Raw genomic sequence first — 21,262 nt, forward strand, 5'->3', positions numbered from 1 at the left:
TTTTTTTTCCAGTCGAAACGCCTTCGTGTCTGGTCTGTGTAAGTTGTTCGGGGGGTTTTGTCTTGTCGTTCCCGTGACGTTCGGCTTTCACGCCGCTTTGGACACACCGCATAAGGTGGCGTCACCACCTCGGCGCCGTGTGCCAGGGCCCGATGGGCGCGAAGGGGTCTGCCGGGCGCCGGGAGATGGGGACTGCTGGAGTGGCTCTTGGCTCCTACAAGCAGGGTAAAAACAAACGGGTTACGAGAGGGCAAACCTCTGACAAATCGGCGTGAGGGAGAAAAGGCTGGTGGGCACCTCTCGGCTGTGCGTTGCGGCAGAAGAAGGTTTCAGTCGTAGGGTTCCACCACGCAAAGTTTGCCGAAGGTTTTCCACCGAGGGCTTGATGTGTTCAGCGCGGTTTGACCTAAGTCCGGAGGGGCCTCTGGGCAGGCCCAGGAGTCGTATGGAAGCGACTGTGGGATGGGTGGAAAGGTGAAATAACTTGATGCAGAATGGCCAGCTTCTAAAATCCGTATTGCTTCTTCACGCCCAGGTTTTGTCTCTGATGTAGCTTCCCGAGATGCCGGGGTTATGAGTGTGCATTGCAGCAAGCCGAGACTTGCAGTGAGGCGTCGCTTCTCCCTTTAAATGCGCTCTCAGCATGACTCTTACCCATGTGAACTGTAACATCCCTCTCTGGTATCTCTGAGGAGGTAGAGACTTTGTTCTGGGAATGCCGGTTGTGTACCACTGGTGGGTGATCTGTTTCCGATGGTAAATGACATTGGAGTAATGCTCAGGTTAGGATTTCGCTGCTTACTTGTTTTCCAAAATACTAACCGTTGCCTTAGCTTTCTATTATGTGAATGCTTTGCATTTTAAATCTCTTCCGAGGGAGGTAACTTAGAGAAAGACTATTTAGACACTACTTCTAGGCACTCCTAGTTTTATGAATATTTTCCTGAAATAATGTATTTATATGCATAAGTGTACATATTTATTTCTTTAAAGAATTGGGAGTTTTATGCTTAATGACACCATGAGAGGATTCTTGCTGTTGACATATTTTTAGAACATGAGTAAGAACAGGAGTGAAACTTATCTTGGAAAAATTAGGAGTAGCTAATCATAACCAGTGTTCCAAGGAGCTTGTTTAAAGGATTTCTTGTCCATTGAAGCTACAGAGAAAAGATATGTCAGGTTTGTGGCAAGATGTTGTGGGGTGTTGTGGTTTTTTTTCTTGATGTGGTTTTATTAGGTGGAAAACAGACTTAAATACAGAACTAGGCGAAGGTGATAAGGGGGAGTGGACAGGAGGAGGAAGGAGGACAGGAGGACAGGTGTGGAAAAGCGCTGTTCTGGAAAGGCTGGCTGAGATAAAAAGGTTGTAGCAAAACCCTCGCTGGGAGAAGGCACCTGAAATTTAAAACTCTAATGCTCATTTACTTTCGTTATACCTCAAGCTAATGCTGTGGTTCAATCATTCTTGAGCATTAGTGCTTGAGCTGATCAGATTGTGACGTGATGTGCCATATGTGCTGGCAGAAAGCGGGATAGTGGGATGGACCAAAGTGCAGCTTGAGCTCTAATCTTGAGTTTCCCTGCTGTTCTTTAGTATTGAATTATTATTATTTTATGTATATGCACACGTACACATGTACCACTGAATGTTGGAAAAGCTGATATGTTTCATGGGGTGTGGTGTGTAAGCCTGTGTGTCTTTATAATTTCTTGATAGTGTTACAGCGCTGCTTATTATTTTGGGAGCATAATACGTGTAAGGGAAATGTGTGCTTATCAGCCTAAAAAAACCCCCCATCAGTTACATGCAAATCTGCCCTAGTAGGTTTGCCATTTTCCTAGCTATTTGGGTTGCTCTGACAGCAAACGCACACTAGATATTTTCATAATATTGTTAATATATGAGCTTATCAGTCTACTTTGACTCTTCAGAAGTTCAGTATCCGAAGCGCATTTGGAAATTTTTCTTGGCAGGACCCCAGAGGTGGTGTTGCTAGTCCCACATCGGATGTGGAGGATGCTGAGCATCCTTTCTCTTAAATTATACGGGCGATGGAAACGAAGCGTTATGACTGGCACAGGTCCTTATATCCATGGCACACTTGTTCTTTTAAAATTACAGGGCAAAACTGGAAGACAACTTCTTACAGACGCTACATTTTACTTAATGTAGTTGTCCTCTTAAGCAAAGTACTGAGCATGATGCTCATTTTTCCATCAGTAGAATTTATGAATAATTAGTTTGAAGACAGCCTTGAAGTCATGCAGGGTGGCTTTCTCTTGAGGCTTGAGTCCAGTAGATCCAGTTGAAGAGAAAGCTGGACTTGGTGCTCCATTTCAAAGGGAGCCTTGGTCTGAATTTTTCTGGTAGTCTTCTGATGGAGAGTCTCAATGTAGCTTTACTGAAGTTTTACCTTGTCTTTTGGCAGAGAAGTTAGGCTAATTTATATAAAAAAAACCCAACACCTCTGCCATAAAACATAATAAAAGAGAAATGCAAATTCAGTAGGTAAGGTTGGGAATTACTGTTAATTACTGATGCTAGTACGAAACTGCTGATTATATTTGGGTTTTTTTCTTCATTGTATTAGAGTGGGGTTGAATTTTTTTTGGGACCAAAAATCCAAAAAGGGGAGTTTGAAACAGTACTAAGGAGAAGGCATCTTTCTACAAGTTCTGGCTTTGGATTTGTGTGTCTATCTGCTTTCTTTCCTGCAGCAAAGCTTTCTGCAGCCAGATTTTAATTTTTCTCTTTGACTTAACTAGCTTAGAGCGGGCACATGGTCTCTCTGGGTGTGTCTTTGATGAGACCCTTCAAAACACTTGGTGATTGGAGTCTTCTGTGACTAAAACAGGAATTCAACTCAGCCATTTTAAAAAAGAAGTTAGGCCATTTCATCTGGCACAATTAGGTCTCTGTTGTTCCAAAATAAACTACGCTGCTATAATCAAATGCTTTTCTAGTCAGATGTTCTGGGAAAAACTTACTTGGAAAAAGGTTGGCGTGGAACTGCAAGGAAGGTGGAAAACTGGGGGATTTAGGTGACGTAGCACCAAAAAGTCTTATTGATACCTAATTTTTGGAATCCTTTCAAGTTCATTAGCCTTGTTTTATGATGATCAGTGAGAAGTTTCGCTGGAGTGTTTGTCTCTTACCCTCTCCTCCGGGGGAGAATTAATTTATTATTTTTTATGAGCGTCTTACTCAGATTATTCAGATGTACTGTGTCTGTTCTTTGATTTCTTATTACCAGTTGCTCTAGTTCTTTCCTAGTATGAGATAGCTAGCTTACAGACTCCAGCTTTCCAAGACCAAGTTATATTATTCTGTCCTATAAAACTGTATTTATTTATTTTATTTTATTTTTTTTAGTAGCCAACATTTGTTAACTAAGCATAAAATAAGGTATTGGTCTCAGCTAAAATTCTGCCTTCCCTTTTAGGCTGCCATCATGACGGCTGAAGAAACAGTGAATGTGAAGGAAGCTGAAATAATTAAACTCATACTAGATTTTCTGAACTCAAGGAAACTTCATATCAGTATGCTGGCACTTGAGAAAGAAAGTGGAGTCATTAACGGCTTGTTTTCAGACGACATGCTGTTTCTAAGGTAGGAATTCTTTCTCTGCTGCTTGAGTACCTGAAAGCAGACAGTTGGACTGAGATTCAGCGGGCAGCCCCCGGCCACTCAGCAGGAGGTTCTAGCCCTGTTCTGACTCTGCTTCTCCCTGATCCCAGCTCTGTGCTCCAGCCCTGCACCACGTTCCAGCTGTGACGCTAGTGACATCCTTGTGTGCCGACTGAAGTCATTGGGCAGGCACTGTCAGCAGACGTTGAGTTTAGGGTATTTTCTGTTTGCTTGCTCGTACGTTTTAACTCAGTTGTTTTTCTGGCACGCTGGTGAATTGAAGTGACGAGTCTTGACAAGCGTCGGTGCAGGGTAAGTTGGGGAAAGCACGTGAGCAGGAATAGATTGGGAAAGCAAGATCTGTTGGCCTCTGTAATCTGTTGTTATCTGCTTACCCTGTCACATGGAACAGAATGTGTCGTTTATTGACTTCTGGAATAAGTAAAATATTTTTATAATATTCTAGTGCTAAGATCTAGGATGAGAGGAACGATTTTCCAAGTTTTTCCCCAAAAATATTCCCTGCGCTTCAAAATAATACCTGGTTTTCTCTTTAAATTTGACAATGTGAAAGGGGTTTCTGCTGTCATCAAGGTGTGAGGGTTGGTGTGATTTAGTATTCAGGATATAGCCCTCAAAGTTATTTCAATAGACACACGCTGTGATGGGGGGGTTTTGTTTGGTTTGGTTTTTTTTTTTATAGCGTTGCTGTTTTCTGTTTCATGCCAAAGGAATAACTTTATAGAGGCATGAGAAAACAATTTATCCAGCTCTTCTTAAAACACCAAAAAATGAATTTTATCACTGAACAAGAGGTCTCACCTGGTTTCCCTTTTGGTTAGAATTATGGATATTTGGAATAAAACAAAATGAAAGAAGAATTAGAGGAGTATTGAAGTTATTAATCTTGTTTGTTGGTTTCATCGTTAGCTTGGTTGGAGTATGGATCTAATGAGAAACTCACCCCTTCCTTGTAGATCTGAGCCTTTCCTGTAGAGAACTCTGTGTGTGAGGGTGTGAAGAAATTGAACCCACCCACCTGTGCAGTCTAGCCTACTGGTCTGGGAATTGGAGCTCTTGTGCGGGCAGAGTTCTTGCCAATCTGTTCCTCGTACATTCTTAATGTGGGAGCTGTGTGTTTTCCCACCCTGTTTATAAAATAGTCCCAGCAGTATTTGTACAATTAAAATTAACTAATTAAGTTTGCTTTCATTCTTTGATATATATTCATACTCTTCAAGTTAAGTGTTTTTTCTTCAATGAGGATTACAGGTAGAGCAGGAGACACAGGACCATTTTGTCCTTTTTGATGTGCCTTTAAAAGTAATATTTGTCCTTTCAGTGTGCAGTTATTTTTTGAGGTACTCAGAAGGGACTTGGATTTTGCTCTTGTTACTAGTCCCATCAGACAGTCGTCTTGGCATCTGTGCAAGGCATTAACTTTTCAAAGCAGATTGATCACCTGTTGTGTATTTAAATGACTGTTGTGTATTTGAACGAGCTGCTTACCTAGAAAGCAGGAGGGTGTTACTGTCCAGTGGAACTAAAGGAGCGGCTTTTTCTTTTCACTAGGCAGTTGATTCTCGATGGCCAGTGGGATGAGGTTCTTCAATTTATTCAGCCCCTTGAATGTATGGAAAAATTCGACAAGAAAAGGTAAAATAGAATGTATGTCAGAGTTCAATTTATTGAGTTGTGGAAAATACATGAATTTCTAAGTTTTGTGCGTGAAAGCAGTAGTTCTAAGTTTTTGACCTTGTTTTTTGTTTAGGAACTATATACAGTTCCTCAAGTGTGTGCATGTGTGTTTTCTCTTAAACGACAAGAGAGATGCGTGTATGTGTATGCAAACTAATAAATTTTCATGTGCCATACGTTTTAGGAATGTGGTGCATGTTGTAGTATCTTTTTATACTTGGTTGCTTTGTCCTGGTTCCATTCAGGAAATGAGTATGATTGCTATAATTTCCCCCCCCCCCATCAGCCTTCTGATATTTTTATATATTTTTTCCGAAAGCAAGAAATGAGAAAGATGCTTAATGTTACAAAATACTTTTGTGGTTACTAAGTTAGTAAAATTTGACATCAGAGTTCCTTGTCATAGCAACTTCTGTGCCTGACTCAAAAGTTTGCTGTAAAGCACCCTGCTTGTCTCTGAAGAGATTTTCAGCTGCTGGATCAAGGTGTATGGTATTTCACTTCTCACCTACAGATTTCGGTACATTATCATGAAGCAGAAGTTCTTGGAAGCCTTATGTGTAAACAACGCGATGTCAGCAGCAGATGAACCTCAGCACGTAAGAATTGTCTCTGGTCTGCGATTCTGTTCTGTCGTCAGGAATCCTCTCGAGATATTCTCTTTAAAGGCAGAGTGGAAGCTCCCAGCACTGAATACACAAATTTTACCTGTTGTGAAATAGTTTCATAAACAGTGGTGGTGGCGGGGGGGAAAATCTTCCGAGGTCCCTTCCAACACCCAACATCCTGTGATTCTGTTTGTAGTCCTGATCCTGAGATTTATTTTAGGCCATTATGCTAATATACACGGTTATCTACTTAAATTTTTTCAAAAGTGATCTGAAGCCTCAGAATTATCAAAACATTGTCATAATTGGGACCAGGTGAAAGATTCTGTTCTGAATTAATCTTAAACTTAAGACCTCTTGATTTTAGAGGGAAAGAACCCAGTTGTTTCACTGGAGGGACCAGGTATGTTCACGAAGGACTGACTCAGTTAAATGTGCAAACAGCAGGAGTTGTGAACTTAGGTTTTCAATATGGGAAAAGGCTTTAACTCAAATTGGCAAAGAAGGTGTGCAAATTTACAGCTTTTCACAGATCTTCTTAATACAGGAACACCAAATTTCTAACACAAAAATGTTATGAGATAAAAACTAGTAGGATTCTTAAATTTTTTAGTACAGTTGATTTCATTTTCCAACCTGTTTTTAATTCTCTGTCCCGTTACACACACACTGTACTTCAGAGACTTCTCTTGACAGCGTAGAGAAAGCTAAAAGTAGGTCTGTCTTTATAGCTGTAAAGGGAAGGTGTACTGTTCCTCTAATTACTCTGTATACTGCTACTAGATAGCAGTAGAGAGAAAAAATCAGACTTATGTCCTTTATTTATTATTTTGAATGTTACTGAGTGTGTTGGCATGTTGTGGATGAAAGACTGCTGCTGTATTGAGCAGATGAGTAGGTAAGATGCCTAAGTGGCGTTTTGTTACATACACCTAACTTGGCATTTTTAGTGACAAAGATTTATTTTAGTCACTAAAAATGCCAAGTTAGGTGTATTTAATGTGGTTCTTGGCTTTTTAGCTATCAGCAAGCTTTGTACTACAGCCCTCTGTTCATTTAGAGGTCTTCTTTTTCTGAGAACTTTCTGATGAAGAAACAAATATCTCAGTATAGGAAAATAGCAACTCAGAGTTGCTAATGACTGCAAACTAGAGACATCTACTTAGACCCATCGCTTTTCGTAGAAGTAAAAAAGGGAAAATGAATCAGTTGGCTTTGAGGATGGAGATAACCAACTTCAGTTCTGCACAGAGGTTAGGTACAGATTTAGTTTTAAGCCTATCAAGCCTGCGGTGACATGAAAAAGTTTGTAGAAGGTGAGACTGGACAGGGGATTTTAGGAAGTCAAAGCATCCAGGGATTTGGCTCCATTTTAACTACATTTGCATCAGACGCTGTTGTTGTATGCCCCTTTAATTGAAACATAAACAGTACTAGCGCTAAAGGGGAGAAATTCTGCTACTACCTGCTCTTCTTAAACTGACCATTTTGTTGTAGAAGCGTGTGTACTACGGACTATTCTGTTAATATTTCTGCAGCTGGAATTTACGATGCGAGAGGCTGTGCAGTGCCTACATGCACTGGAAGAATATTGTCCCTCTAAGGAAGACTACAGTAAGCTCTGCTTGCTGCTCACGCTGCCTCGCTTGACCAACCACGCTGAATTCAAGGACTGGAATCCCAGCACCGCGCGGGTCCACTGCTTCGAGGAAGCCTGCGTCATGGTGGCGGAGTTCATTCCTGCCGATAGGAAACTGAGCGAGGCCGGCTTCAAAGCGAGTAACAACCGTTTGTTTCAGCTCGTCATGAAAGGATTGCTTTACGAGTGTTGCGTGGAATTCTGCCAGAGTAAAGCAACGGGAGAAGAAATCACAGAAAGCGAAGTGTTGCTGGGCATCGATCTCTTGTGTGGGAATGGGTGTGATGACTTGGACCTTAGCTTGTTATCCTGGCTCCAGAATCTGCCAGCTACAGTTTTCTCTTGTGCTTTCGAACAAAAGATGCTTAATATTCACGTTGATAAACTTCTCAAGCCCACGAAAGCTGCATATGCTGATCTTTTGACACCTCTTATCAGCAAACTTTCCCCTTACCCATCGTCCCCGATGAGACGGCCCCAGTCAGCAGATGCTTACATGACCCGCTCCTTAAACCCTGCCTTGGATGGGCTGTCGTGTGGATTAACGAACCACGATAAGCGAGTCACAGACCTTGGGACCAAAACTTCTCCCATGTCACACTCCTTTGCTAATTTCCATTACCCGGGAGTACAGAATCTCAGCCGAAGTCTTATGCTGGAGAATACCGAGTGTCACAGCATCTTTGAAGAGTCACCTGAGCGGTAAGTGCAGCTGTAGCTGCATTTTTACCTTGGCTTATGTTGCACTTGACAGTACTAGCTTCTTCCCTGCATTGTAATTTTGAACGTAACTGTAACTTTGAAATGTTATTTGATTGTTTGAATTCTGCGGCAATAAAAACTGCATACAAGGTGTCTTCTTCCATACATTTTTATGATCAAAGTCGATTTTCATATTTGGTCTAGAGCCTTATGGATTCCATCTGAGCTATCTTAAAGTTGAAATCCTAGTGCAGAGCACAAACATGCCCTGCTTGTGTAAGGGAATCTAGCTAAGGCTTGGTGTTCAGTATTACTGAATTCTTTTGTTCCAGGTAAATAAGGGGAGACAGCGGGGTAGCTGTAACTCCATCTGCTTTCCTCATCCCATTCTGTCTTCAAGTGTCTGTAAATTTTGGTCCTGACACTAAATGAATAAGTATACCTCGAAAAATTGCTTCTAGAAATAGCCCCAGTGAAGTCAGTGGAAACGACTGAATGCTGTCATTGTAGGATTCCTCTATCACTTAAATTGTACAATACTAGTTCAGCCCTAATATTTACTTCCTGTTTTTTAAACCAAATCTGAAAAAGGTAGTTGAATATATAAAGATTTTTACACTAGACTTTGGAGACAGTTGGGTGATGAGAGCAGTGAACGCTGTTAATAACTTCTTAATGCAATGTAGGCTGCAGAACTGACTTCTTCCTTAAGAACTGAAGCCTGCGTCAAAACTTTGTGCTTTTTACCTTCTGAGAGCAAAATCCTGGTAACTGGGAGAAGTGGTACTTTTCGGCTAAGAGCTTATCCTCGTATTTTCGCTTGGCCTTTGTTTTGATCAGCAGTTCTACCCCTTTCTAAATCTTACGTTTGTGCTTCTCTAGAAAGCAGATGCTAGCTGTCTTGGCTTTTGGAGGGCCAGGTCGGTAAGTGCCCTTGGGTGCACTGGCCAGCAGAGGACAGTTTCAGAGCTGTGGTGTTCAATCCTGGCCGCAGCTGGTGACATTGTTTATCAGTTTTGCCTTAGAGCAATATCCTGTATCTTGCGTTAAGATAAGGAGCAGCTGTAAACTCAATAAAAAGGAAATAAACACCCTCATCCTGATGCCACTTCACCAATGATAATGGAAATTACATTTTGCACAAATAGACATCTTGTGGGCTAAATAAAGTGGTACATGGCTGCAGTTCTTTGTGCAGGATTTGCATATGAAGCTACATGAAATTTATAGTTCTTCACATGTTTGGGTTTTATTAATTAATGCATCTCTTGAAGGTTAGAAATAGGTGAACGGGCCAGATCTGTAGTTTTCACGAAGGCATTATGTTTGTCAGAAGAAAATTCAACTTCAGATTAAATGTCCAATTTAAATGGCAATATTTGCAAGGGTGGAAGCTGAGCTTGATGTAAATCTGGCCCTTGCTTCCTCTTGCACATGGCAGAAACAGGGCGTTTCTTTTATAAGTCATGTTCAGCAAGCAATCACTTGTCTTCTAGTCAGTGAAGTTACTTTCATTGTTATACGGAGGTACTCAAAAAATTTAAAATAACTTCTTAAAGGGCTATGCTCCAAGTCATGGATTAAAGAGGATTTTTTTTAATTGGCAAAACTGAAGATGGGAATCCAAGCCTTCCGATGTGTCCTGCGCAATTACTGATTGCTGCAGCGTTTTGTAAAGAGTTCCATGCAGAAATACTTACATAATACAAGAACAGCAAAACTGATAGAAGTATTTTCCCACGTGGCACTTCCAGCAATGGTCAAGCTGGTGGGTGTTAAACACAGTTTAATTACCACTACTAATCTAAATTTAAACAAATATACTATGTGCCTAATATCTTCTATGTCTGATACGTTCCAGGCACACAGTTGCTTTGAAACTAGGAGATCTTGAATAACTTGTTAGTTAAAGGCTGTGTAAATCAAGTGTTAGGAATAGAAAATAGGGAATTTGGATATCCTGTGGGGTAAGGCGTTTTGAAAAACTGTGGGAATATAAAGCACGCTGTGCTTTTTGTTTGTTCAGGTGTCTATTTTGTTCAGTGTAAGCCGTTGCAAGTGGCACTTGTTTCCTAAGTGGTATCTTCCATTTTGTCATTCAAGTAGTTTGCATACTTGTGTTACCAGATTTTGCTCTAGCATGTTACATGTCTCTGCTTACCAGAGGATTTTCTGCTCTTAATTTTTCTCAGTTAAGCTTCTCTTCTTTTCCATGTTGCTGCAAGAAGTGATACTCCTGTGGAGCCACAGCATCCCATCAGCAGTGAGACTTTGTGCCAGAGTTCAGTTCCAGAAAATGAACCACGTAATGGAGCACAGAGTCAGGGATCGGCCAAACAAGAGAAGAATGAGGTAGTGGTTGGTTGTTGAAAAATAATGAGCCCTTTTGAGCTGTGTTCTGATTGCTTCGTAATGATTTGGCTTTGTGTTGAGAACTTCATGCATGACAATGGGTTGCTCTGAATCTTGTTTTTACTCTAGTGAAAATACCAGATTGCGTTTTCTATAAGAAAATACTCTTTTTTCTCCATTGTATAAAGTTCTGCTGTCGTTTGAGTCTGTAATGCAGCTTAGCGTGCGTTCTCATATGAGCAGTGTTGCTGAACATATATCTTAAAAAATAGAATTCAGTTAAAAAAATACTTTGCATTACTCAAAGCCAGCTATGTTGGATTAAATGACGCTTAAGGATTCTTTTAGTATTTTAGCAAGGAATTTAGCATGTAGCCTGCAATTTTGGGTGTTAACACCAAGTTTCATACATCAGCATAACATAGTTCTCTGTCTGGAACACAGAGAAGTTAAAATTGGGTAATTCCCTAGTAAGTGTGTCTTTGCCATTTAGACTCCAATATTCAAGGCTTGTGCCTGGACTATTCATTCTTCTCTTCCTTTTTCCTCTTTAACTCTTTAACCTGGGGAATTAAGAAGGCAGTGAGTCTTGGGGAGCTGGTGGTGTGGGAAGCTAAAGGTAGTATGTAAAAGGGAAGAGACTCTGAGAAAGGAAGCTCACGTATGTGTGTTGAGAGCTTTGAAGTCAGAACAAGGCACAGATTTAAAAAGTAAGGTGTGACACTTGAACAGACCACTTCAGCATTCGCTGCTGGGAGTGGTAAATCAGCTCTGCAGACTGATGGCAGGGAGGAGTCAGCGTGGCAGAAAATACTAATTTGCAGTGAAAATCAAAATTGGGAATGTGGCTTATTGTTTTCTGATTATTTTTTTTTTCTTTTCAATTTCCAGTTGCCTATTTGTTTTTACCTTAAGCAATGCTTTGGAAGTTTTGTACTAAAGAGGAGTCATCTTCTGAATTATGACAAAACTGCTTCAACAGTGAATAGCACAGGCTGGCAGTGATTTCCTTTTTTTAATATGTAAATTGTATCTGGTTTTAAGGAAGAATGAAAGCATTACTCCTCAGAGGAGAATCTGCTGGCCTTTTGATGCATGTGTTGAAATAATGAACTAAATTTTAATATTTACATCAAATACCACAACTAAGTATTTAAGCTTCATCAGTAACTCTCATTTATCTTATAGCTTCGCGATTCAACAGAGCAGTTTCAGGAATATTACAGACAAAGACTACGTTACCAGCAGCACTTAGAACAGAAGGAGCAACAGCGACAGTTGTACCAGCAAATGTTACTGGAAGGAGGTGTAAATCAAGAAGATGGAGCTGATCAGCAACAGAATCTTACTGAACAGTTTCTTAACAGGTTGGGGGCTTTCGTTCGTTATTCTTCCACCCACTCCTGTCCCCCAAGTTCACCTAATAACCTGCTTTTGTGGTCTTCTGTGTGCTTTGTTTATTTTTTTTCCCTTGTCATTTGTTATTAGATCTATCCAGAAACTAGGAGAATTAAACATAGGTATGGACAGTCTTGGAAATGATGTACAAACACTTAGCCAGCAATGTAACGGGAACAAAGGGAACGCATCTGCCAATCTAGCAAGTAACTTTGCATCAGCACCTTCGGATGCTACTCAGAGGGGAACAACTGAGGGCCAAAATGTTAATACAAGCACTCCTCGGAAGCGTGGATCAGCTAATCAGATACCCTTTCCTGAAGAGTCACCTGTACCGGGGAATCAAACGTAAGTTTTCTGAGACTGTGGAAATATCCTTCTGTTAGCAGTGTGGGAGCAGCTGTTTGTATGTCATTTTAATTATCAGATGAATTTATCATTGAATGGAGTGTTTAGCCTCATGATCAGTGTTTTCTGTGTATTTTTACAGGGATTATAACTTTTTTTTTTTGACAGCACACATGAGAAATAGTGGTTATTTATTATGGTTTACATTTTATACTTACTTATTTCAGGCTTGTTATTGCATCTTCTATCCATAGTTCTTGTTTATTTTGTGTTCTATTACGTTTCTGAAATACAGACTAGATGGAGAGAGAGGCAAGGCAGAGTGGGAACTGGATTTGGTCTAGTAACTAAAGGTAATGCTGACCTGAAAACAACCACCATTTTTCCGTGTGTATGTGTATATATATGTCAATATATACATATGTTAACAGGATGAGAGCAAATATTATTAACTTGCATTCACTTGTGCAATGCCTGGAGTTGCTGCAAGTAACAGCAACCCTTTTAAAAAGAATAGTTTAGGAATAGCCAGACACATGTAGCACCTGTCCACACAAAATAGTCTGTTCTGAGAATGACTGAAAATGTAACTTTAGTCCAAAAAATACTTACCTCTTCCTGCTCTTGTGTTTTTCTCTCTTGTGAAATTAAACCCTTCATCAAATTGAAGCAGTATATCGGAACATGCTGTCACTCAGTCACAGTTGGAAGACTCTTCAGGGAATTTAAGTAGGACAAGAGGCGATGAGGTGAGTTTTCTTACTCTCCTTTTACAGTTTGCGTTTTCAGAACATTCAGTATTTCGTCCTCTCATTAACAGATATTTAGAATGAACTTCGGTTGATGCAGTAACTGCAGAGTCGCAGAACCAGTGAGATTGAAAGGGACATCTGGAGACTGAGTCCAAACCTGCTGCTCAAAGAAGGGTCAATGAGAGCAGAATGTTTGGGGCTGAGTCCACTTTACTTTTGAGTATCTCCAAGACTGGAGACTCTACAGCTTCTGTGGTGGACAGCCTGTTCCCATGCCCATCCACCGTCACGGTATTTTTAAAACAACAAAAAAGTTTAAATGGAATTCTCTGTGTTTCAGTCAGTATACAGAGGATTCAATGGAATCTTTTACAGGCGTTGTTTTGTGTTTTCCAGGGGTTGAAACTTTGATTGTTGAAAGTCAGTATAGTCTGACTTTAGGGCAGTAAGTACATTCCAGAGTTTCTGCATCAGATAAACCCAAAAATTTTAGAAAGGTGATGGTAAAGTCCTCAGGAGGACAATGTAATAAAGTTTAGCATAACAGTGATAACTTTGTGTTGTCTACAGGATGAAAAGCTGATGCTTATGTTCAGTATTGTATTTGGTTTAAAAACTGTGTTTAAGAAATGAACTGTTTTTGGTGAAAATGCAGCTTTGTTCCCCTTGCAAGTTTCAGACAGATCAAATGTGTTTGCACGGAAATAAACTGTAATATCATGCATCCAAGGTGGGATGTTGGTAACACTCAAAAATTGTTGGAAGCCTCTAGAGAGAATGATGAATGTTAATCTAATGTTATTGTAAAAGTGAGTTGAAGACCTTTTTGAGGTATGCTATTCCTTGGCTTTTACAAACCTGAGCTGCCAAACAAAATTAAGATTTGCTTATATTTGTGGGCTACTGTAGTCTGAACAGTTTAGGTTGCTGCTGCTGCTTACTGTTAATTTGGTACAATAGTTTTATATTGTTCTGCAGGACAGTCATGTACACTTTTAAATGCCCATTTTTTTTTCTGAAGATCTTAATTTGACTGTTACCCTTCTATCCAGGATGACAAATCAAAAAAGCAGTTCATTTGCATTAATACTCTAGAAGACACACAAGCTGTCAGAGCTGTGGCCTTTCATCCCAGTGGGAGTTTATATGCTGTTGGCTCCAACTCTAAAACTTTGAGAGTTTGTGCCTATCCAGAAGTAATTGACCCAAGGTAAGAAAGCCTGTCTTATAATTTTCTTTTCTGTATCCTAGTGCTTCTTTCTCCACTAGTTAGACACTTGTATGTTTCATACCTCTGTTTTGTTGTGGTAAATACTGCCTTGCCTTTGTAAAAACCTGAGCTGCCAAACAAATATAAGATTTGCTTGTAATTGTGGGCTACTTACTTGCTCTCTTCCATTACTGGCAAGATGCGTTGCCACAGTATCGCACCTTTCCTTAGAAAAGTATTGATTTTGTCTCAGTAGGTGGGCTTTGCTGTGTTCACTGGGATTGCTTCTGATTTGGATACTCCAGCTGTAAAAGGAGGGGAAAGCATGTGTCAGTTCCCAAACCAGGACACATTCAGCTTCACGAGTTGCAGTTTCTGCCAGGACAGAACTAACAGTAGAGAAAACAAAATTTGCCAGAGCATGTCTGTTGGCCCGTTGTTAATATAAACATCGTTTTCCTGATACTTTGGTTCCTTAACAGGAAAAGCACTATTTGTGGTGTTTTTCTGTTTTCACCTAATTTTAATAAAATGGGGGAAAAAAATTCACGTAGAAATAAATATTGCCATCTCAACAACCCTCTTCTTGTCTCTTTTCCAATTACATTGTTTTCTTGGAGTAGGGGAAGTACAGGCATGTAAAACTTCATAATTTCAGAAGGAATTACAAGTATGCACAGTGACTTTTGTCTGGGACACCTTCCCAGTTTAGGACTCGTGTTCAGGCTTCCAAAGTGTTTGAAAAGTAATTTGACTTTCTTTTTTCTTTTCCTTCTTAAATATCATCAGTAAGGTAGCCTTTACAGTTTAATTCCAAAATATTTATTGGCAATGTATTGAGAGAGAAAAACAAACAACCCAGCTGATTTCTCTGCTACCCACAGTGAACCAGCTTGCTGGGCTTGAAGCCTCATTCTTCGTAAACGGTGCAGAACATTTTCAGCTGAATGGGCACTTCTTTACTGACTGACTGTGGTCTGCTCTCACACAGCTTGTTAATTCTAATTATCAGGAAGGGTCAGATTGACTCTGTAGCCTCAGTCTTTAGTAATGGTGCTCGATCTGATATGATGAGTGACATAGTACATCTGGATATGAAAGGAATACTGAGATTTCCTTAATTCTTAACTTGGACTTCTTACTGTGTGTTTTCACTATGCTTACGGTCTGCCTAAAACATTTCATCATGGGATTTACAAGTCCACAAGGAGATTACATCACCTTAAAGATGTCCTAATCTTTGTAGCAGCCTGAGCCTAGACACTTTGAAAATTTTTTGTGGGTTTCAAAAAGCTGTAATTGCATAGAATATCTGGTAAAGAGTGGTTGTTTCATTGTACATCCAAGTATTGTTGGGACTTTCAGTTCTTTGAATTGTCCTTCAGACTGATGTGTGATTCAGGACAGGTTGGTTTGGAGTTTTTTGGTTGTTTGGTTTTGGTGTTTTGGGTTTTTTTTGTTCCCCTGTCGTGACAAAGTCAGTGACTCTCAGCTACTGCTTCCACCTCTTAACAAATGTGAATCCAAACTCTTGAGTGCAATATAAAGCATCAGGCCATTTAGGGAGCTCTGCAGTGTGTGTTGAATGGTGATCCTGACTTAGGCTAATCCATCATGGATTTCCTCTCTGGCAATAAAATCAAATCAGCTTCCACATAGATTTACTTCAATATTCTTTACTAAAGCTATGTTCATCTCAATAGTTTATAAACAGACTTAAATGACTGTCTCCTGGTTTTGTTTTGGTTTGGTTTTTTTTTTATTTTCCTCTCTGACTTTTTTGTTAAATAACTTATAGTTTAGTTTCTGAATTTTTCAATAGCAATTTAATTTGTTGAATTTGTATTGTCAGTGTTACTGGAGTGAGGTGTTGGAGTCGCATACAGCAGTGCTTTCTCTTAAGCACTTGACTGCCTCCTGCTATGGGAACAGAGAAATAACATTGCATAATGAATAACATTGATTGAAATAGAGGAAATGTACATCCCTGGGACTGTTCATTTTGGCTGAGTGTAAAGCTGATCTGGTTTGGGAAAGCAGAATGTATGGTATGTCTAGATGCTGTGAAGATTCCTGCATTAACATAGAATGGTGAATGTGTCTTCCCTGCACACACTGCTGCACTAGATTTTTCTAGTAGATGGGTGAAGCTCTGAGTGACTTTATTCAACAAATAATATTCAATGCATTCTTTTGTTTTGTTTTTTTTGTTATTATTTAATGTCCAAAGAGGAGACAGTGCTTGACTCAGGGCAGCATTTTTCTGTGTCTTCCCAAGTAGCGTTAACACGGAAGCAGTTTTCTTGATCCTTTAACTACTTCAAGCGCTTGATGAATCCCGCTCATCCCGGCAGCAAGGATGGCATAGGCAACAACTTTTTTGGATGCAACAGCAAGCCTCAATTTGTATTGTTGCAGTACTACTTGGCACAACAGCCCCAACCACGAGTATATGGAGCCCAGTCATAGAGTGATGCTGTTGCATCAACTGCCATCCCCAGTTAGGGATTAAGTCTGGCGGGTGGGAAACTGGAAGAACACCTTCCTGCACGCAAGCACAGAGGTTACACAGCCTGCTGCTTTTTTCTTTCAGGAATCCGGATTTTACAGTCTGCAGTCTGACACAGTTTAGTCCCAGACGCAGCCTTGAGCCACGCAGCTGTGCTGGGTCCTGCCGTGGGCCTCACAGGCTTGCTTGGCCTCCGGTTGCTTAATTGAACTCAAGCACATTCAAAGGTGGCCAAAGCATGAAGAATGTAGAGAAAAATCCCACCAGTTTAGGACTCTGGGGATAAGCTTTCACTGGATGTAGCTAGCAATGACTGTATTTTATCTGCATCAACTCTTTATAAATGAAGGGACTTTCTAAGTTATTTTTGTGAGTCCAAAGACAGTGGAAGATGAGGAAAAACTGAGAAAATGAGACAGAGAAGATTCTTTTGTCTTAAAACATATGCGTATGTTTCATGTAATACAAAGTCATACATATTTCATGTTATTCATAATAATAGCAAAACAGTATTTTCATTTTAGAGTACATTTTCCTTACAAACAGAAGGTTGTTGGATGTTTTTCTTCTCTTTTTTTTTTTCCCTCAGTGCTTATAGTGCTCCTAAACAACCTGTAGTTCGCTTCAAGAGGAACAAGCATCATAAAGGATCAATCTACTGTGTAGCGTGGAGTCCCTGTGGACAGCTGTTGGCTACTGGTTCTAACGATAAATATGTGAAAGTACTACCCTTCAACGCAGAAACCTGTAATGCAACAGGTAGTGTATTTAGTTTAAAGATTCTGTTGTCAACTGTTTGTCCAATATTTGGCAAAACCATTGAAGTCTACACTCGTTATGTAGTTAATAGATTTTGTTACTACTGTTCTAATACTTAGATTAATTTACTCTCTTCTCCCTTTCGCCATCGCTGTGATCTCCACTGAGGGGTTGGGGATTACCTTTTGGATATTGTTTGGTTTGGGTTTTTCTGTGTTTGCATTTTATTTTATTTTGCATGATTCTCTCTGTGCTGTCTTCTGGTAGATATGTTCTTTCCTAACTCTAGTTCTTGATTGTCAGTAGGAATTTATTTCCATTTCTCCTTTTTTTGTCTAGTTCTGTCATCATCTTCCCCATTTTAGAAGTCTAAGGCTTTTCTCCCAGCAAATACTACTTTTCTGCATTATCACTGCAGCTGCTTTAACAATTGCAGCATGAACAGCAATAAACTTAAGTATGCCTTGCTTTGTTCCTCATTTTTAAAATTATTTTAGGACCGGATTTGGAGTTCAGCATGCATGATGGGACAATCAGAGACCTTGCTTTTATGGAAGGCCCGGAAAGCGGTGGTGCTATTTTAATAAGTGCTGGAGCAGGGGACTGTAATATTTACACGACAGACTGTCAGCGAGGACAAGGCCTGCATGCTCTGAGTGGTCACACTGGTATGTGTGTTGTTGCTTCTCTCTAGTACCTTTTAAGTCTGTATTTTACTCTAATGAAGTTTACATTAGGGTTTTTTTAAACACCTTAGTGTTTTTTCTTTCTAGCAAGACTTCTTTTTTTTCCCCCCCCTCCTCCAGATTGCTCTAAAGAGGGGGGAAACGGGGAGCCTTTGTTTTTTAAATACATTGACTGGTAATTTAACAGAGAGAGAGTGAGTGCATGCTTCATTCCAGAGAAGATGCAAAGCTGGGTATTGCCTTATGCTGTTGGCATTTTAGATCATGTGCAGGTTCTCTGTAGGACTGTTAAATCTCTGAATGCCAAAATGTAATGAAATAACAAAACATTACAGTTCTGATTAATGATGTTGAATCAAATAAAGAAACCTTCTCGTTCACAGGTCATATTTTAGCACTTTATACATGGAGTGGCTGGATGATTGCATCTGGATCCCAAGACAAGACTGTAAGATTCTGGGATCTGAGAGTGCCAAGCTGTGTTCGTGTTGTGGGAACAACATTTCATGGAACAGGTGAAACTTGTTATCGTGCTTCTAATTATCCTTGTAAAAAACCCATATATATAAGACATATATAGGGTGAATGTAAGGGGTTTTTTTGCACCACAGAATGGAGGTTCTGTTTTAAAAGAAGTTGTGAGGCTATCTTTACCTGTTTGGGGGATTTTTTTGTGTGTGTTTCTTTTTTTAAAGTAACATTTCCTTTCAAAAGTTGGGTAGTTTTTTGCCTTGTGACTTTCAAACAGTTGCTTTCAAGTACAGCAAAATAAGACAAAAGATAATGGCTTCAGAATCAAAGGGAGGGATGTGAGGGAAAAGGCATTTTTGCAAGTTGTCAACATACTCTGTAGAAATTTACAAAAGGATCCTTAAGAACCAGTCGGGTTTGGATTTGTTTCTTGAAACCTTTTGGAGAGGGAGTAAATTAGAATTGGGGAGGCATTGGAATTCTTTGTATTATCCTACATTATTTCATAAAGAGTTACTTTCTTTCCTGAGATGAAACAGATACTTTTTCTGGTGCAGCTTCAGTAGTGGCTTTGCTACCATTCCAGCGTGACCTATGGCCTCTGAGTTTTAACAGCCAAGAACACAAAGTTTCTTATTTTAAGATAACGGTGGCTAGTATGTTCACCTGAAATCGAAAGCCAGCGTTTGGTGTTCTTACACAATGCATATTCTTTTTATTTTTAAAAAAAAAAAAAAAGTTGGCTTTTTGCATAAATGTAACCATAATGTGTGTGTTGAGTTTGGGTTTTTTAATTGTTTTTTTCTGTAGGAAGTGCTGTAGCCTCTGTAGCTGTGGATCCCAGCGGGCGTCTCCTGGCTACAGGGCAGGAGGACTCGAGCTGCATGCTGTACGACATTCGGGGAGGGCGGATGGTGCAGAGCTATCACCCTCACGCCAGCGATGTCCGTTCTGTTCGCTTCTCTCCGGGGGCGCACTACTTGCTCACGGGATCGTATGATATGAAAATAAAAGTGACAGATTTGCAAGGTAAGGTACTATGGAAGGATGCCAGGTTTAGCAGTTGGAGCTTTCAGTATGGAAGTCATAAGGGAACTTGGTTCAAAGATCATTTCTTTGTTTATAAAGGGGGAAAAAATATAGTTTTGAAAGGTTTGAAATGTATATAAATGTGACTATGTCTGTTCATAATGGGCTAGTTGTGTTGCTAAGAATGTAGGCTGTGAACCAAATCTTCTTGCGGGGAGGAGAGTCTGATTATAATAAAAAAAACTAATTAACACTGATGAGATGACCACTGCTTCTAGGTGACATTCATAGTATTGACCCTTTAAAAAAAATATTGTAAAAATGCTCATTCTTATTGGAAAGAGGTAAGAAGAGAGACAATATCAAGTGTATGTAATCAACTTGATCTTAGACTGTTAAATTTATCACATTTAAAATTTGTGAATACCTGTATTCAGTTTTACTAGTAATGCCTAAAAACCAACACGCTGAGGCATCGTGTTATGTTTTGTGTGCGTGGGAGAGAGAGAGGTCAAGTATGCTTCATAAAGTGAAATACATGTCAGCTTTACTAAACAAATGGGAGTGAATAACAAACCAGCTGAAACCAATGAGCTGGGATATAAGTTTGTGAAACGACCAGTGATTCCTGTTCCTTTGCCGTAGGGGACCTCACGAAGCAGCTTCCTCTTATGGTGGTGGGAGAGCACAAGGACAAAGTTATTCAGTGCAGATGGCACACGCAGGATCTTTCCTTCTTGTCCTCTTCTGCGGACAGAACTGTCACCCTTTGGACTTACAACGGCTAGAGCGCAAAGGCAACCTATGCAGCTAAAGCACAGAGACCTGAGACTATGGAACTGTAAAAACGAAGTAATAATAATTAGGGGTTGAGAGAGCAGCAGTCGAGGAGGAGAGTGGTGTAGCAAGAGGAGGGGTACTTGTCACAGATTTTTCTGGTTTCTAGGAGGTCTTGGTGTTTTTAGTATATTCTTTTGCAGTGCTTTTCAGTCTTCCACGTGAACTCATGCTGCTGTGACCTATTGTAGTCTTGTTGCCAAAGTCTATGAGGAGAACTCTTATGTTGTCGATGTGCACTCAGAGTAACATGAATGATGTGTTTACAGTTTGGTATTGATTGCATTCCTTGATCTTTTGCCTCAATGAGAATTTTGTATAGAAACTTAAGTTGAACAACACTTTAAACAAGTCTGTATGTAACTAGTTATACACACACACAAAATAGAAAAATGACTTCCACTGTTTTTTCAGATTTATTATATTCATCACTTCTCAGTGAGAGGTAAAACTTTGTAACATCTTCACAATTTCAACTTTTTTAGTAATAAATGCTGAACTTTAACAGTGACTAGGCAGTAGCCACATCTTGATTATGGTCCATTATATAGTGTGGGGTTTTTTCATCTAAACTGGGGGAAATGTTGCTGTTTTTACTACATGACATTGTTTTCAACAAGCTAACAGGATGGA

The 21,262-nt window shown here is 39.9% G+C and overlaps 1 protein-coding gene across 3 annotated transcripts; it reads left to right on the forward strand.

Moving 5' to 3' along the window:
* Positions 1 to 3,455: 3,455 nt before the first annotated feature.
* Positions 3,456 to 20,997, forward strand: WDR47 (WD repeat domain 47). Of its 3 annotated transcripts, none has more exons than XM_009877323.1 (14): positions 3,456 to 3,613; positions 5,204 to 5,287; positions 5,844 to 5,933; positions 7,460 to 8,278; positions 10,504 to 10,630; positions 11,819 to 11,997; positions 12,119 to 12,376; positions 13,050 to 13,125; positions 14,181 to 14,338; positions 17,437 to 17,606; positions 18,104 to 18,274; positions 18,676 to 18,807; positions 19,574 to 19,792; positions 20,438 to 20,997. In XM_009877323.1, the coding sequence occupies exons 1-14, from the start codon at positions 3,456 to 3,458 to the stop codon at positions 20,578 to 20,580; spliced, it is 2,784 nt and encodes a 927-aa protein (XP_009875625.1). In that variant the 3' UTR covers positions 20,581 to 20,997. The 3 variants fall into 3 exon arrangements, with proteins under 3 accessions (XP_009875625.1, XP_009875626.1, XP_009875627.1); XM_009877324.1 differs by having other exon boundaries at positions 5,844 to 5,928; positions 7,476 to 8,278; XM_009877325.1 differs by having other exon boundaries at positions 5,844 to 5,928; positions 7,476 to 8,278; positions 10,507 to 10,630.
* The last annotated feature ends 265 nt before the right edge of the window (positions 20,998 to 21,262 follow it).

Source organism: Apaloderma vittatum, unplaced genomic scaffold, assembly GCF_000703405.1.
Source record: "Apaloderma vittatum isolate BGI_N311 unplaced genomic scaffold, ASM70340v1 scaffold25639, whole genome shotgun sequence".
Classification (NCBI taxonomy): Eukaryota; Metazoa; Chordata; class Aves; order Trogoniformes; family Trogonidae; genus Apaloderma; species Apaloderma vittatum.